Source organism: Lissotriton helveticus, chromosome 11, assembly GCF_964261635.1.
Source record: "Lissotriton helveticus chromosome 11, aLisHel1.1, whole genome shotgun sequence".
Lineage (NCBI taxonomy): Eukaryota > Metazoa > Chordata > Amphibia > Caudata > Salamandridae > Lissotriton > Lissotriton helveticus.
The window spans coordinates 451801820-451819552 of record NC_136072.1 but is presented as its reverse complement, the minus strand read 5'-3'; the positions used below and the strand labels follow the sequence as shown (position 1 = coordinate 451819552).

Sequence of the window (17733 nt, the reverse complement as noted above, 5' to 3'; positions counted from 1 at the left end):
TTAGGCAGATGGAAACCCGTCAAAAACGTGAGGACATTCGGTCCACGCTAGAATATATAATCAAGGCTCCCAGTTTACCGTTCTTTCTGATTTTTTACACATAACACAGGAGAAAGCAATGCGTTTACTGTCGGTATTTATTTTTAAAAGTGGATAAATACAGAAAAGTGTGCTTCATGTGTGACTCTCGAATCTGTCCTTCATGAATTCCAGGCCAACAGATGAGCAGATATCACGAGTAGTTAAAAAACAGGACGAGATTTCTTAAAACACAGGCATATGTTAACTTACAACGTTCGTATCTAAAGCTAATATTTACCTGTGGGTGTTGTGTTTAGTTACATTTGGCTGCTTCATTTGCTAAAACGTGATATGCATCAAAGTGTGTGTTTATCAGTTAAATAAAGGTGGAAATATACTACTTTACACATTAATTTATTCTCAAAACAAAATAAATATAGATACCAATAGGATGGCAAAACAAATATGGATAAATACAGACGCAAATGTGAAGCAAATATATAAAACCAGGAGCTCTTAATAAAATGTACTTGAATACTGCCGACAGGATATTCGTCATGTTTGTGACAGAGTACCCCAGCAGCCAAACTCTAAATCAGGCCGAAAGCTATTTCTCAATTACAGATCGGAATAAACTGACGCCATTTTAACATGTAATGGCAATACATATATGCGAAAAGAAAAAACACATGACTGTACATTTATGTCACACAGACCAAAGAAGGCGGTATGTTTTTATGATGACCGCAGGAAACAAAAGCCTAACATTTAACAAAGGGTGTACAGCGCCATCGTGTGCCGATATGGTAAAACTTTAAGACGGTGCACATAAAACTATTTCCTGATCAACTCCGAGAGCCAGAACTTCAGTTTAAGGTATGAAGGCAACCCGGTAAACATAAAATGGACTGCGGCCCTATTTTGGAAATGGAATTAGACGAGCAAAGTAGTAGGGGCCCACATCCACGTGCAAAGTCAGTAAAGGACATCGTGGAGGATATAGATATTTATTAGTTTTTTTAATACAGATCCAATACAATGTATTCATATATCCACTGTAGATTTCATAAACATTCACAGTAATCATATAACAAATGTGTGTACTATAAAGATTTTTAGAAGCATTGTTGGTCAACAATATATTCCAACTGTAACAACAACAAAAAATGCATCCAAAAACATAAAAATCCACATAAAACATCTTAATGGTTAAAGCTCACGCTGCAATAAACAGTATCAGAGTTGAAGCAAGGCTCAGCAGGTAATTTATATAGCAGGAGTAGGTGCAGAGGTATCAACTATGTTACATTTGAGTACCACAGACATTTGGGGTCATTTCAGTTGGGCAAATATCTAGAACTCGGATGCCCTAGGTAACAAAGTGCATGGCTATACCACACACAAGCACTGCCAATGCCAATAGAATTTTCTTTAAATTAATGTTGTATGGTATTGTCGAGCATTACAAGTAAATAGCATGGGAATGAATATGTATTTCTGTGGAAGCAATGAACTGTAGAATACTGGTGTAGGTTTAAAGGTAAAATGGCAAACTGTCAAGTCAGACTTAAAAATCCACACTACCCTCCTCCCAGCTGTGCTGCTGCCACAGAAAAACAACATAAATTGTCTCGTAATCTAAGACACTTTAATAGCATTACAATGTCATGTGTGTGTCACTCAAATTCAAGCTCAGGCAGCTATCTAAATAAACAAAATGATCACAGCTGTGTGGAGGGCAAGCAATTTATTTTTGAATTACAAGTCGTCTGCTCAGTTAAAACATGTACTCCTGGCTCCCAACATGTGGGTCCAGCCAACGGCCCTCTCCTGGTGATTGATATATATATATATATATATATATATATATATATATATATATATATGTTCAAACAAGATGCCTGTGACATGAGAGGCACACTGCAGTGCTCTCCCCTCCGGGCTGAAATGTCTCAGCGCGCTTCTCCACGTTGCAAAGAGTAATGTGCCCGACGCGTTTCTGGGGGACTCCACCCCCGTCATCAGGGGCTGCTTCCAGTCAAATCTCAATGTATTTCACGTGATTTATGGACTTTTTCTATCAGGCAAATCCATAGGCAAACATGTGGCCTCTTGGTTGGAATTATGGGATTTGTAGTCCGTGGTGAAAAATACACATCGATAATCTCGGGTGCATGATGCTTCAATTTGATACCTGGAGTAGGCTTGCTTTTTGTGTTTCAGCGCGCTGATTATTAACGTGACGAGTCCTGCGCTCCTTTACAGCCAAAAAGTTTGGATGCTTCAAGCTACATCCTGCCGCTCCTCATTCCAGAGCAGCAGGCGATGGTGCCCTCTCCGCGGCCAGGCTGCCGCGTGGAAATGTTCAAACAAGATGCCTGTGACATGAGAGGCACACTGCAGGGCTCTCCCCTCCGGGCTGAAATGTCTCAGCGCGCTTCTCCACGTTGCAAAGAGTAATGTGCCCGACGCGTTTCTGGGGGACTCCACCCCCGTCATCAGGGGCTGCTTCCAGTCAAATCTCAATCTATTTCACGTGATTTATGGACTTTTTCTATCAGGCAAATCCATAGGCAAACATGTGGCCTCTTGGTTGGAATAATGGGATTTGTAGTCCGTGGTGAAAAATACACATCGATAATCTCGGGTGCATGATGCTTCAATTTGATACCTTCGCCTGCTGCTCTGGAATGAGGAGCGGCAGGATGTAGCTTGAAGCATCCAAACTTTTTGGCTGTAAAGGAGCGCAGGACTCGTCACGTTAATAATCAGCGCGCTGAAACACAAAAAGCAAGCCTACTCAAGGTATCAAATTGAAGCATCATGCACCCGAGATTATCGATGTGTATTTTTCACCACGGACTACAAATCCCATAATTCCAACCAAGAGGCCACATGTTTGCCTATGGATTTGCCTGATAGAAAAAGTCCATAAATCACGTGAAATACATTGAGATTTGACTGGAAGCAGCCCCTGATGACGGGGGTGGAGTCCCCCAGAAACGCGTCGGGCACATTACTCTTTGCAACGTGGAGAAGCGCGCTGAGACATTTCAGCCCGGAGGGGAGAGCCCTGCAGTGTGCCTCTCATGTCACAGGCATCTTGTTTGAACATATATATATATATATATATATATATATATATACATACATATTGTGCATCCAGCTCAACTTCAGGATTGTGGTGTTTAGATAGATAGATAGATAGATAGATAGATAAAAAGATATATTCATTCATTCCCTTGGGGACTAGAGGGTCATGTTCTAGGTTGCCAAATCACCTGTTACTCTGAGACGGTTAGGTGTTCAGGTGAGGCCCAGTGAGCTTGCCGGATTTGGGCCAACAGGTACTGGTATGGTAGAGAGACTCAGCCCCTACATTCTGGCGTCCTGCTATCCCATGGCGCAGTTCTGTTTCAAAGCAGAATCCCAGTGACAAGGGGCCCAAGTGTCTTAAAGAAAGAAACAGAAAGACCAGCTGGCACCAACTCAGTGGTAAAAGCCATAACTGGGGTGCAGTGGGCATCTTACACTGATTGGTCTTTGATGCGCCCTGGTGCACAAATGACAGCTATGCCTCAGTTAGGACCCTTACTGTGGAACTTGACACAGTAAATTAGAAACAGTAAAATGAAAACAATAAAAAGTGTTGCAGTAGTCTTCCTTTGACATTAAGAAATGTATGCCATCACTAGAGATGTGGCGTATTCTCCTGATTCTTGCCTCACTGTATCTGAGTGTCATATGTTGGCCTCGTATATCCTGTACTCCTGGTGGGCGGGTGCAGTGGGGGGGTGCCTGCGGTCATTGCTATATAATTTTCCTGCTACTGCTTTACGCTGGTATTGATTTCTTTGCTGATTCTGCCTGTACGGTATTTCTCCATTTCATTTACCCGTCCACAGCTGTGTTGTATTTCGTTTAATGACACCTGATATGTATATTTCTCCTCTTGTGTTATAATAATAAAAAGATTTATAAAAAAAAAAATGTATGCCACAGAACATACAACTAGGAAGGTCTTTTTTCGAAGAGTCTTCCCTTCAGAAAAACAGACATTACCAACTTTATACTAGGAATTCAAAACACTTTGCCATTGCTCTGCACAACTGAAAGCAACAAAACATTACACATTTCTGCAATATTCAATTGGACTGCCGTGAAAAAGAAGCCTTGTAACCTTTTAATTCTTACCTTTGTAAGATCTGTGGCTGTGCATTCGATGAACACATTTCTTGTATTTACACTGATTTTAGTGTGGTCCCCTAGATGTATAAAAATATCTTCATTAATAATAACAATAGTTTAGGAATGTTTACCTAGGTTATTAGTTAGTAAAATACATGTTATTCAATCTATTTTGTGTCACTGTGTGCATTCTAAAATACTGCTAATTAAACACATGGCTCAAATGTTGATGCCGGAATTAAAGGTCTAAGGAGGATTTAAAGTGCAGCACAAATGAGACTATGGCATTGCCAAGCATGCCCATCAGAACACGAGAGGGATCAAGAAAGAGAGATCAAGATAGACAGAGGAGAAAGAAAGAGAGAAGAAAGAGACAGAGCTCACAGAACCAGCAATTCCATACATAGCCAATAAGAATATGATGCAGGCATGCAAAATCCACTCAATCAAAAGCCCCATGTTGTAGGGTTATAGGACACAGTAAGTAGAGATCAAATGTAAAGGAAAAATAGGCATACTAGAAAAAAAGTACTCTTCGCCTTCCAAATCTATGACACTGTCTATGGCACAAAACGGTCCTATTTCACAAGGCGTAAAATAGACAATGTATTGTCATAGGCTAAAACATACGAACTTTACTTTAAGAAAGAACATTATTCGTCCTTATACGGGACTACATTAAATTAGTCGATTACCTTGAAATATTGAAAACAAAACTGATGCCATGAATAATTAGATTAATGCAAGTGACTTCATATCAAGATCAAGGCAGTACCCCATGTAATGTGTTTACTGTTGCACTTTTTTGTTAACGTGTAAAATAAATTTCATTTACATTTTTTAAATATGTGCACTAGGTGGCACCTATCCTTTTGAAATGCTGAATTTTTAAAGTAAAAAAATAACATTTCTAAAGATAATTAAAAACACACTAAATAAAGTCCAGGTGTTGTTGTCATGAATATGGTTGTTACTACTGATGGCAAGTGAGGGTATTCTATTTGGTCAATCTTGACCCTACGTAGGAGGCATTGAGGTATGAGAAGAATACATGGAGGCACGCATCTCAATATAGCCTTATACTGGCAGAATGTGAAGTGTGCCTGCAATTGTAGTCTTTGTCAGCTGCCTGTCTATGTCCCCTCTCTCTAGACGGGTAGGCTCTGCCACCTATTATCAAAGAATACATGCTACCACTGGAGCCATGCATTAACGACTATGTGAGTGTTTTCACGTCGAAGAACAGAACTTTAGACTGGTTACCAAATGTAGATATAGACAATACTGAGGGCTATTGTTAGAAATGGTGTTTCTGTTTGGCAGAGGTATGCACCTGTCCACATAGGAACCACCACTCTAGTCAGGGTAAGCTAGATGCACATTAAAAGATAGCCTGTGCTCATCCTCTGGTAGCTTGGCACAGAGCAGTCAGGGTTATCTAAAGAGGCAATCTGTAAAGTATTTGTGAAACACAATCACACATGCAGATTAACACAATGAAGAGACCACAAAAATACTCCACACAGGGTTAGACAAATTGATCAGACTTTGATGAGTAAAACAAAACCCAAACCGCAAAAATCCAATAAGTAGAACCAGAGCTATGAATTTATAATGATTAAAACAGTGCTTAAAGTCATAATGTGTCAACCGGAGACATCTGGATGCGTTAAACTGGGGTAAATCCAAAGCTCAGGCCGACCGAGAGGAAGCGCAGATTGGATACAGGAACCAGCCTTGTCCCATTAAAAAGAGTGCCTTTGGAGGACAGACATCGAGGACGAGATGAGAGCAGGAAGATGAAGCATCGTAGTCAATCCGAAGGATTCGTATGCGAGGTGTCGTAATCTAGCCGGGCACTCCGGAAAAGCTTTGGGGTCGAGCAGTACCAAAGAGGTACAATGCTTCATCGTTGAGCCGCGCACTCGAGAATACTTCATCATTAATCAGCACATGAGCTGGCGATGTGTCATCGTTTGGTGCACTGCGCCGGCTCCGATCTGCGTAAAGGTGGCGATGTGTCGAGAATAGCAGCACATAAAGCCTCCCTTCCAAGGGCCCAAGACTGGGTTTGCACCACTTGGCAGGGCAGGGACTCGCAGATGGCAGAGTCCAGGTGCTGTTGAAGGGTTGCAGGAAGTGCCTGATGCCCCTGACTTCAGAACAGGTGGCAAAACAGAATGCCCTTGGAATCACTCTGGGTTCAAGTGAGATGGATCCAACCCTTTTTCTCAGCAGGGCAGAGGGTAGCCAGAATCTGGCAAACGCCAGCACATCAGAGCAGCAGTCCTTGTAGCCACACAGCAGTCCTTCTTCCTGGCTGAGTTCTTCACAGGCCAAGTAATGTATTGTCTTGCTAGTGTCATAGTCCCATTACTTCTAACCAGCTGTGCCTTTGAAGTGGGGGTGACTTCAAAGAAGGCTCTTTGAAGTGCACACAGCTCCTTTCTTCCCAGCCCTGGCACCAGACTATCATTAGGGGGTAATCTGCCCTTTGTATGGGAAACAGGAAACAGCCTATTCACGTGTAGGTATCAGATTTCCCCACACTTCCTGCTCAGGAAAAGCCATTAGAATGCAGATGGGTATGCAGACACACCTAACCTTCCTGTGTTTGTGTCCGTCTAGAGGGAATGCAGAAAGTGTAGCGGTCACCCACCCCAGACATGTATGGGAGACAGGCTGCAGCCACACAGAGAAGTAAGAGCAGAGAAATGACCACTTTCCAAAAGTGGCATTCCTAGAATATTAATGTCAAACCCAACTTTACCAGTAAAGAAGATTTATCAGTACTATTTCAAAGATATAAAACATGATGCAGCTACTCCTTTCTAATCAGGAATTACAGCTTAAAAGTGAATTAAGGAATTTCTGATATTAACATAAGAGAGGAGTAGGCATCATAGTAGAGAAAAACTAATTGGGGTGTTTGTAACTACCAGGACAGGTAAAACTTAACAGTACATGTCTACCCTTTACTTTCACAGCACCCTGTCTTATGGGCTACCTGGGGCCTACCTAAGGGGTGCCTTATGTGTAATAAAAGGGGAGTTTAAGGCTTGGCGAGTAGATCTAAATGGCAAGTCGAAGTGACAGTAAACTGCACACACAGGCTCTGCAATAGCAGGACTGAGACAGATTTGAAAGGCTACTTGTGTGATTGGCACAATCAAGGCTACAGGCCCACTGGTAGTATTTAGGTTACAAGCCCTAGGTATATGGTATACCACTTTACAAGGAACTCATAAGTAAGCTAAATATGGCAACTGTGTATCCACCAATATTTCCAGGTTTAGAGGAGAAACACATGCACTTTAATACTGGTTAGCAGTGGTAAAGTGCTCAGAGTCCAAAGATCAACAAAAGAATACAGCAAAAAGAGGAGATAAAAGTTTGGGGAAAGGCCACCCTAAAGATGACATGTCTAACAGCTATATTTAATTATGGAAGCAGGCATCCTGTACATCTATATTGCCAAAGATCTTGTTCAGGACGGAAGAATGTCATGAAGTGTCACTATTTGGAACCCTTGGTATCTATGCTTCATAAATCCAAAATATGGTGCCGGCTACCAGGTGGTCTTCTGGATGAAGAATTTAAAAAAAAAAACTCTTTGCCTTCAAGAGCTTTTGGTTATTGTTCTTGCTTAGTTAAGCAGAATATGAAGTATCACCAAATGCTGGGCCTGAAGATGTTGATATTGGTCCCCTGTAAGAGGTATGTAGGGCGCTCTCATAAATGTCAGATAGAGATAATATTGAATATTGTAAACAACATATGTGCCCAGTGCTACACCCTGTCACACTGGCTACATTCTCCAACCTGCTGACTTGGCATTGGTGTGGGTATGCTCCGTGAAGGAGTCAGCACATGTTGACTGAGACTGCTATCTCAAAGAATGCCTGTGTGCTCCTGAGCTGCTTTGTTAAGTTTCTTCCCCAAGTAAAGTTTATAGTATTACTATACAACAAGAGTACTGATCTTGTTGTCTTACTATCCATGATCACAGAAGCAATAGCTTAGTTTCTCTTATAATGCAACTCTTTTGGCAGGGGTGAGCCAAAACAGTGAATAACTCTCAGAGACCTACAAAGTTTCCCTTTGAAATCAGATCAAACTAATAAATTAGTTAGTGCAGATGCCATCAGATCAAACTTAGCAGAGACTCATATTATATTACCTATAGTTAGGATCGTTTTCCTTAGGAAATCCGCAACATTCTATTGGGAATAACTTTGGCGCTGAATGAGGGATCTGCCTGTAATTTTCCTTAACTTTGCCTCGCTGCGCTCTGCTCCTTCCCTGAAAGTTTCGGGGGGGATCAGTCAAGCGGGGGCCGAGATAAAAGGGGGGTCCCAAAACGTGTTTTCCCCATGTTAATTTCCATAGGGCGGTTGGACTCACTTTTAGCCCGAACGGCTGAATGGATTTCCACCAAACTTGGCAAAATTGTAGGGACTGGTACCCCGATGTGCCTTTGCTATGTCTCAAGATATATGCTCCAGTGGTTTTTACGAAAATTTACTTTGAAAAAATATATATTGGGCTACATTGGGCTATATATATATGTTAGAGCCCAAATGTAGCCCAATGTAGCCCAAAGATGGCCACCAGAGACAAAAATAAACAAATGTAGCCCATATATCAGCCAGATGTAGCCCAACTATAGCCCAAGGACAGAATGTCCCAGAGTGTTCTAAAGAACAACTAGAGTGCTAACAGTCTTACTTATGACAAAAGTATGGCACACCTGAAGTCATCTTGATTGGAATAAAGTGTTAACACTTAAAACATTTAATTTGCAAAGGAACAAAATGAGGGGGTTCATTTTGCCATAGAAATTATGATTAGTGCTGAAGAAAGAAAAATTAGGGCACATTTTGAGTGACTTCTCAAATCCTCTTATATTTCAATAAAAAAAATTCTGATATGCAGTCTCCCAAGATGGCCACCAGAGACAAAAGAGCCCAAATGTAGCCCAAATATCAGCCAGATGTAGCCCAACTATAGCCCAATGACAGAATGTCCCAGAGTGTTCTAAAGAACAACTAGAACGCTAACAGTCTTACTTATGACAAAAGTATGGCACACCTGAAGTCATCTTGATTGGAATAAAGTGGTAACACTTAATACATTTAATTTGAAAAGGAACAAAATGAGGGGTTTAAACGTGATCAAGCTGCAAAGCGAAACGCGTTGTTTTCCTGCCAATTAAAATCTCTTGTGCACAGCAACTTCCAGAGTGTTGGTGACGTTTATTCTGATGAATGGACATCGTCTTGGATATATATATATATATATATATATATATATATATATATATATATATATATATTCACTGAAAAAACCATAGGTTTCACACCAGTTATAGTTAGGAATTAGCATTATACGTTATAGTTAGTTGGACTCACTATAACTTGCGCGTGCAATGCACTGCTGATGACGTCACATATTACATCACTCATGACATGGTCAGTGACATCACTCATGACATTACTGATGACATCTCAAATGACATCACTGATGACATCATCCAGTGAATGTGTATCTTTCTGAAAAATAAATATTTTTTATATATGTATATCTAAAAGCTGATGGAAGAATAAATGGGTAAATAAATGTCTAAATGGATGTTTTTTTTGTGTAAAATTGATTGGTTAACTGACTTATTAAATGTATCTTAGTGAATACATATATTAGCGAGTAATGTTTAAATATTTAAATATCTGTATCTGTGACTCACTTTGTGTATAAGTGGCTGCATGGGTTGGTGAGTAGCTACATGAGTGTGTATATGGGTTATTGGTTGTTTTTTTGAGTATCAGTATCAGTGTCTGTATGGTTCGGTGGGGGATATTACTTAGAGCACAGATGCATGAATGAGTGACTCACTATTTGTATGTATTTTGAAGACAGCATGTGTGCAAGACTGTATGGGTGTATGGGTGGTGATTGTGTGTATGGGTGGGTTAGTGAGTATGTGTTCTTATAATTGATTGTTTAAGAGAGTAAATATGTTTCCGTTTCTGTAGAAGTATGTGTAGTGGTGTGTATATAGCAGTATAATCAAGTAAATGTTTTTTTGATAGTTTACTTGCATGTGTGAATTTGTGTGTGAGTAACTATATGGATGAGTATTAGTGTGTAACAGGATGTATAGGTGTATGAGTACATATGATGAGTAAGTACATGCATGAGTGACTATATAGAACTGTTGGTGAATGAGTGGATGTGTATGTAGATGTTGGAATTACCTAATAAGTTGTTATAATTGGTATTGGTTTCTCATTTTTTAAGAAAATGTTAGTTTCTATTTTTGAATGTGTGTGTCAAATGTTATTTTATGCTGATAGGAGGTCTGCCACTTTGTCACAAGGATGTTGTCATCAGTGATGTCATTTGAGATGTCATCAGTGATGTCATGAGTGATGTCACTGACCATGTCATGAGTGATGTAATATGTGATGTCATCAGCAGTGCATTGCACGCGCAAGTTATAGTGAGTCCAACTAACTATAACGTGGGAATTTCAATGGTTTTATGAGAGTAAAATTTCCACCTAACTATAACTGGTGTGAAACCTATGGTTTTTTCAGTGAATATATATATATATATATATATATACACACACAGATATATACACAAATAAATGAAAGAATGAAAAATGACTTATAAATTATAACAGTGGCTTCTAAAGGTATCCATTTGGCATAAACATTAATAAAATAAGAGCAGATCAGGCTACAAAAGCTGTAAAAGTATATTTGCGAAGGAGCTTACTAAAAAGAAAGTAAGTAGGTTGGCTGCAGTAGAGAGGAAAGTTATGCTACAATTTACCCGTGACCAGTGAGAAAGGAAAAGTATTGGTCACCTTGAAGAGAGTGAAGGTTGCTGGGAGTTTTAAGAAGGGGTGGAAAGAAGAGCAGTGTGGATGAGTGGAGAAATGTTTGCAATAAGTTTCATGGCACCATCATTCAGTGCAGATTAATCATCCATTTGTCCACTTCAGTGAGTAGGCTCCTAGCTGTCGAGGAAAATGCTTTCTCTAAACAATATCATCATCCCCTTCTTCCACCTCTTCTTCAGTTCGTGGGTCACAGGCTTGCCCCGGCCAGAAAGTAGCTTTTGCCCCAAACTCCTTGTGGAGAGACAAGGGGCATTCATATGCTATGATGTGCAAACAGGTGTAGGTTGAGGGAACCTGCAATTGTACTCTGGCAAAATCTTTTTGAAATCAAGAAAGATCACTTGGACTTATGCCATGGGAGGTGGAGAAGTGTAAAAGGGATGTTTCCCATACAGTGGGTAATCTCGAACTTCTGCAGTAGGCCTCATCCTCACCCATTCATTTCCTTTCAGACAGGAAATTAACATTTAGTATGTGTGAGCATGCTAAAACTTTTTGTTCAACCTTACTAAATAAGGCTTCAACACAATTTCCTCCTCGTGAGAAGGCCTTCTTCTAGTGCAAAAGACTGTTCTTGGGAGCAAACCATATTTCGCCTCAGAGCTAGACAAACTGTTTTGAAATCAACCCAGGCTGTTCAACACTTCTCGAGAAGAAGCTTTTGCCTTTTTCTCTTCAGTGAGGTGAGATTCCAAATAAATAAAGAACCAGGAAAATGGTTTGAGGGTGAGGAGGAACGCCTGCATCTGCTGATGGTAAGGACAAAAGGGTGAACACTAATCCTTTTTCTGCATGCTGAGGAGTTTTGTGGAGATAGTATTCCAGGTTTCGCAATTTTGAATGATAGGGTTATGGGTCGAAAAATACATGCGCTGAAAGAGTGGGTCGTCAGGATAAATTATCTGCGCTCCACAGGCTTGAGTGTTTCAAGAGAGACTATCAGATTAAGAGTAACAGTTAATCAATCAAATTATTTATTCGGCTCTAGCGAGCCATCAAAGTCAGATCATAAAATACACAGTGCAAAGGGGTTCATGTAGGATTAAAAAATCCGGGGGGAAATAAAGAAAATACACCATACAAACATCAGATAAGGTCCATTAAATAGTGTGAATGCAGCCAGATACCGAAAAGTTTCAATATTTAGATCGTAGTCTCAGGAAACGTAAGGTTTAATTAAAAACAGCAATAATAACAGTTTTATTTTGCAGGCACTGCAAGTAAGAAAAGGCTGCTATGTGGGGTCTAGAATCCAAAGCACGCAATATGGGGCGCAGGAACTGCCTTCTTTGATGTAGGTAAAATGTGCAAAATAATGTAAAGTGCACAGTGTTTTGTTCGACAGGGTTCTCACAATGACAGAGGGGTAAGAATTAAAACCAAGTACCTTTGAAGTGATAGACCACCAAGAAGTGTATGGTTTGCTGTCGAAACCTTGTTAGTAGGAACTTCTGTTGTTTATCTACAATATACTGTTAGTAAAGTGCTGGGCGTAATAGCAGAGCCCAAAATTTGACTCTGCACTCTTCCCGGCTATCGCCTGTTGTTTTTTCTGCGCACATTGATAAAGATTTTTGGTGTGTGCAGAGGAGATGTTTGATATAAGAGCCGGGCTATGATAAAGAGCTGGGTTGCCCAGACTTTCAAAGCCCTTTTTAACAGATTTGAGGAAAGGGATGTCTAAGCAATTGTCCAGATTCATGAAATCTGACAGCACTGATCTACATAATTGGGCTTCTGGGTTTTTTCAAATATGCTGCCACAGTAGGAGGGGGTTGTAATTTGAAGTAATCATCCATGTAGTTTAGTTGTAGCTCCTCATGGCAAAATAATGTTGGAGTGGAGTGTGGGATAGACAGGAGTCTTCTTATAAACTTATTCTGTATAGTCTGGAGGGATAGCATCTAGGTGGGCGGAATTCTGCCCAATATTCTATTTTATAACAAATTGATGTTGCACTCCAGTAATACCGTTTCAAATGGTTTTATTCATCACTATCACCAATGCGTTTCACCATTCAAGCCTGAATAGTGAAACGCTTTGGTGGTAGTGGTGAATAAAACCATTTGAAACAGTATTACTGGAGAGCGACATCAATTTGTTATAATATATCATCCTGATGATGACACTGCTCGGGACGTCAACAATAACATACGTAGACAGTTTTCTTTTAACATTTGATGGTGGATTTCGACACTTGTATTATGGGTGTTGGCTATAAACATCCTATTGTCCCTATCAGCCACATGTATTTATTCTTGTGCATAGCACAAGCTCACTTTTTATTCACTATATATAATCACTTTCACTGTGCCGTCACCTTTTAGGAGCACCTTGTTTCTAGAAAAGAATAAATATTGGTTTATACTGTCAAAATCCATTCTTGCATGGTGAAATGAGATTTGTTAAAATAAATGCACTAAACGCATAACAAAAACTTGCTCACATGAGAAGTTTTTTCTTTATAATATTATTGCCTTGGAAGGCAAGGGCTATACTGCTCCCATGGTGACCACTTTGTTGATAGTAAATGATAAGAAGGTATTCTCCATCAAAGAAGAGTAGGAAGAAGCCAGGTCATTCAACAACATTTGAAGGTAAACTCTAGTATGAAATAAAGATTTTGCAAGTCCAGGGTGGTGTGAAAACATGCAGGTTTTAGTTCGTGAGAAAATGCATACCGGGTTTGTGTGACTTTGGAATTTGCTTGTTTGCCGTTTCTCAGACTGCAAAGAAGTTTACCACAAATGAAACCTTGCTTGACTACTCACATAAAGATATGTGTCCGTGTTTAGAGAAACAAGACTAATTCAGTTAGAAGCTACCAAAATACAGGGGGTTCAAAGAAATAACACCTCCCACCAAAAAGAAAATAAGAGGATACTAACTTTACAATTTTGTAACTTTTAATCAACTTCTTCCTTGCTGAAAGAGACGAGGACAGACACGCCTGTTAAACCTCAATGATTTTTAAGACCTTTGTACATACAAACGTGAGACTATTGTGATAAATGTGAGCAGAACGCCTACTAAAGTACATGTAGATGCTGAAACGTTTCGAAAGTCTGGTACTAATTAGCAATGTCAATCAAATGCTATGATATACTGAATAACAAACTTGACTGCATCATAAGAACTGCTGTAGCCTTTACAAAGGTGAGTAGGCCTTTGAAATACTTGCACACACTATTGATCGAGGCAAAAAAAGTATTTTTTTCATTTGAAGTTACACCACAGGAAAAAAGAAAATGTAGCAGATAGAGCAGTCAGCATATGACTAAAAGATTAATAAAGAGATTACATTCAGGTATAATGTAAAGGCACCTGGATCTGAAAACTCTAACCTCATGCTTGATCACAGTTGCAGAGAGGAAAACCAGTGTTGATCCCATCACTGAAATTCTTCCTCTAGACATCTTTGAGGAACTATATAACATATTAGCATGCATTTTCTGAATGTACAAAACAGCATTTAAGTTTTAACTGCAAGTTAAGCCTCAGTGACACAGTATGAAATCAGAATGCTGTAAGTAGATACTCTTATTTTCAAGGAATAAACCAATTGGGCGCAGACTCAAGTCAAATAGGGACAGAAGGAAATGCCAAGTTACATGGAGAAGGATTCTTGATTCTCTGGGGTCATATTTTGACTTCAGAATGAAGTGAAGACTGATATATATATATTTATGAATAGGATGTTTACGATCAGTCTGTTTTGTCTTTCGCAGCTATGGAGAACTGAATACGCATGTTATTTGTGCGTAGGAGTATCTCTCTCTCTCTTTCTATCTTTCTTTCCACAGAAAGAGCTATTAACTGTGGCCCCGTTTGACAAATCTTCATGAAACTTTCCAAAACAAAGGTTCATCCACCTCAGACCCTTCAAACACAGTTTTGCACAGATCCATAAAGCAAGGGACAAGGTATAAGGGTTTTGCAAAACATTGATTTTTAATGTTAATTCCCATAGGAGACTTTTGGAAGCAATACAGAAAAAACTGCTTAACAGATTTACATCAACTTTGGAAGAAAGCTAGAATGTTCCTCAGATAGCATGCTTTTTGCAATTTGGTGTAAACCCCTCTTTTTTAGACATCTACATTTAGAGAGGTGCTTGAGGTGGTCATAAAGGAGTTTAAAAAGTTGGTATATTTGGACTGCTGGTGCCCTGATACATTTGTATGTGCCACTTTTAAGGGGAGTAATCAATCCTGATTAGCTTATCACAATCTGAACAATATGTTGTGGCAGCCATTATGGGACTCAGGAACATGTTCCTTGGGTTCTGAAAATTAATTTTTAAAATAAATATATGGGAGTAAGGTGAGTACACCTTGACCTCAAGGGGCATGGGGGAGGGTAAGCAACCCCGCCCCACCTCCGGATGGTTGGCCACAAAATGGACAACTTATTGTGGCAGCCATTACAGGACATAGGGACATGGTCCCCATTGAAATTCATTATAGAGAAAGTCTATTTTTGAGTGTCACAAAAAGGAGCACATATCAAAGGTGATAACAGAGTTTAGTCACAATATAAATCATTGTTTGGTGGTACCATATTCATTTTAGGAACTGTGGTGTATTCCACCGTGATTTTTTCCTGTGCAATATATGATCCACTGCTGGGAGTTGTTGAATCGTTTTTCAGAGAAAGCTTTTATAAAGATCTTCAGAATGTGTCAGGCAGCAGGAGCAAGCACTTATCTTTGAGAGTCAGTTTAACTTTCCTGCATTAAAAGGCAAGGTCTAAATAAATGAATAGATTTTGCATTTCTGAAACAACCTCTAATGTAAAGCCAGTGATCATAAAGAGGGTAAAGGATCTTAAAGGTAAACTTCCCTCACTGGAAAACATCTTGTATGTAAGAGCTTTATAATCATCTCCTTTAAAGAAAAACGGGATGAGAGATGTCTCTTAAATTATCAATTGGTCAGCATTCAAGAGATTCCAGATAATGGAAAAGGGCAGGTCATTTTAATTTGGGAACGAAAGGTAGTATGAGTCACCATCTTGCTCAGAAGACAAGCTCTTGAAGGGTCTTGTAATATTTTAGGTCTCGATAGCGATAATGCTGCATAGTAGGTAGGACTTCACAGGCCTCTAGAATTTTGACTGCCATTAAAATCGGTCCACCCTATTACAGAAGTAGGAATTCTGTAGCCATCATGTTAAAGCTTTTATGACACATTGGGGTTCCCTGACATGTTATGGTGCCATGTGTTTTCTTCTCATCATGGGACCCACATATACTGTAGCCAGGGAGAGTGATTAGGTGCATCTACTATTTTCAAAGCTTTTGCCCGTGTAAAGTGGGGTCCAGAAACACACAACTTCAAAGTTCAAGAAAATTGAGAGCTTAATAATAATAATAATAATAATAATAATAATAATTAAGTTTGTAAAGCGCCTGGTTACACTGTACTAGTGTGTCCTCGCGCTGAAGAACGGCCAAGTAAGCCACTCAGCTTAAACAGTCCTCATTACTACATGGACCCCTTACCTTATGGGGTCTCCTGACTTTATGGGCTCTCAGTATGTCTTTGGACCACAGACTATGCAAGCCTCTACAATCGCACCCTCTGGCATCATGGGCTCATAGTTTTCTAGCCAACTGATGTACAGTCTTTTAGTTGCTTGGCTACCTGGCAGCAGGCCCCTCCAGCAGACTGATGCTCTGAATCATTGTTGGTCTACTTCTGTGCCTAACTGGCCCTCTAGAGGGGTTGTCTTATCGCCTGATGGCTATCTGGTAACATGATAGTTTGAAGGCACAGATCCTTTGGCATTTCTAAACCCAATTCGATTTTCAAGTTTGATAGCTATAAAAATTAAGTACGTTTCTTGTGATTAATAGACAGTTAAATATTGCCTTTACACCAAGTATTGTTTGTTTTATTTCTCTCTCTTCAAAAACGGGTCAGGAATCCAGTAAATGCCTTGAGATAGTCACTGTTTATGAATGGTAATGTAGATCCCAAGATGAACAAATCATAAGATTGATTTCTTGTGCGTTTCAAGACCTTTCATTAGCCAACACTCTAGTAAAGAAATGTGGAAATTGCTGCCTCGATTAAAAGGAGTGGGGATACATGCTACAAGGAACTAGCATTTAATTATTGTTTAAAAAACAAAGAAACAATTGTATTGCAATCTCACCGTTAATGATTGGAGGCATGGAGAGAACCACCCCGTTCCTGTCATATATAACCGGATAAACTTCTTTATTTTCAATAATGTGCAAATAATGCTTTAAATTGCTGTCAGTCTAGAAGAAAGAAATATAAAAAAAAATGGATCAATAACATTTACACTTAAAGATGCTGCTAACCTTGGGTATTTTCTAAAAATAATGCTGTTTTGGATAACATCCTCATTGGTTAATAAAGTATGCATGTCTTAATGTACAAACTCTGCAGTCAATAAAATGCACATACCTTCTTTCAACATGAAAGATCACTCATAAAATACTGATCAAATGTTTTCCAAGTGTGTCTTTTTCATGTTGCTCACATGTCAAGAGAAGTCTATGATCATGAGAAATCAATGAAGTGACATTTCTTTATCCAAGACAACTAATCAAGGTTTGCGTCTCAAATCTGTAATCAAAGGGTACA

General features: G+C 39.5%; 1 protein-coding gene across 1 annotated transcript in view; it reads right to left on the bottom strand.

Moving 5' to 3' along the window:
• The window catches only part of FARSB (phenylalanyl-tRNA synthetase subunit beta), a 308213-nt gene that overhangs the window by 242675 nt on the left and 47805 nt on the right, over window positions 1-17733 (bottom strand). Inside the window, exons 7-8 of the mRNA XM_078665975.1 lie at window positions 17276-17384; window positions 4216-4286 (exon numbers count right to left, since the gene is read on the bottom strand). Coding sequence (XP_078522101.1) covers window positions 4216-4286; window positions 17276-17384 — 180 coding nt within the window. The remainder of the gene's footprint in view (window positions 1-4215; window positions 4287-17275; window positions 17385-17733) is intronic.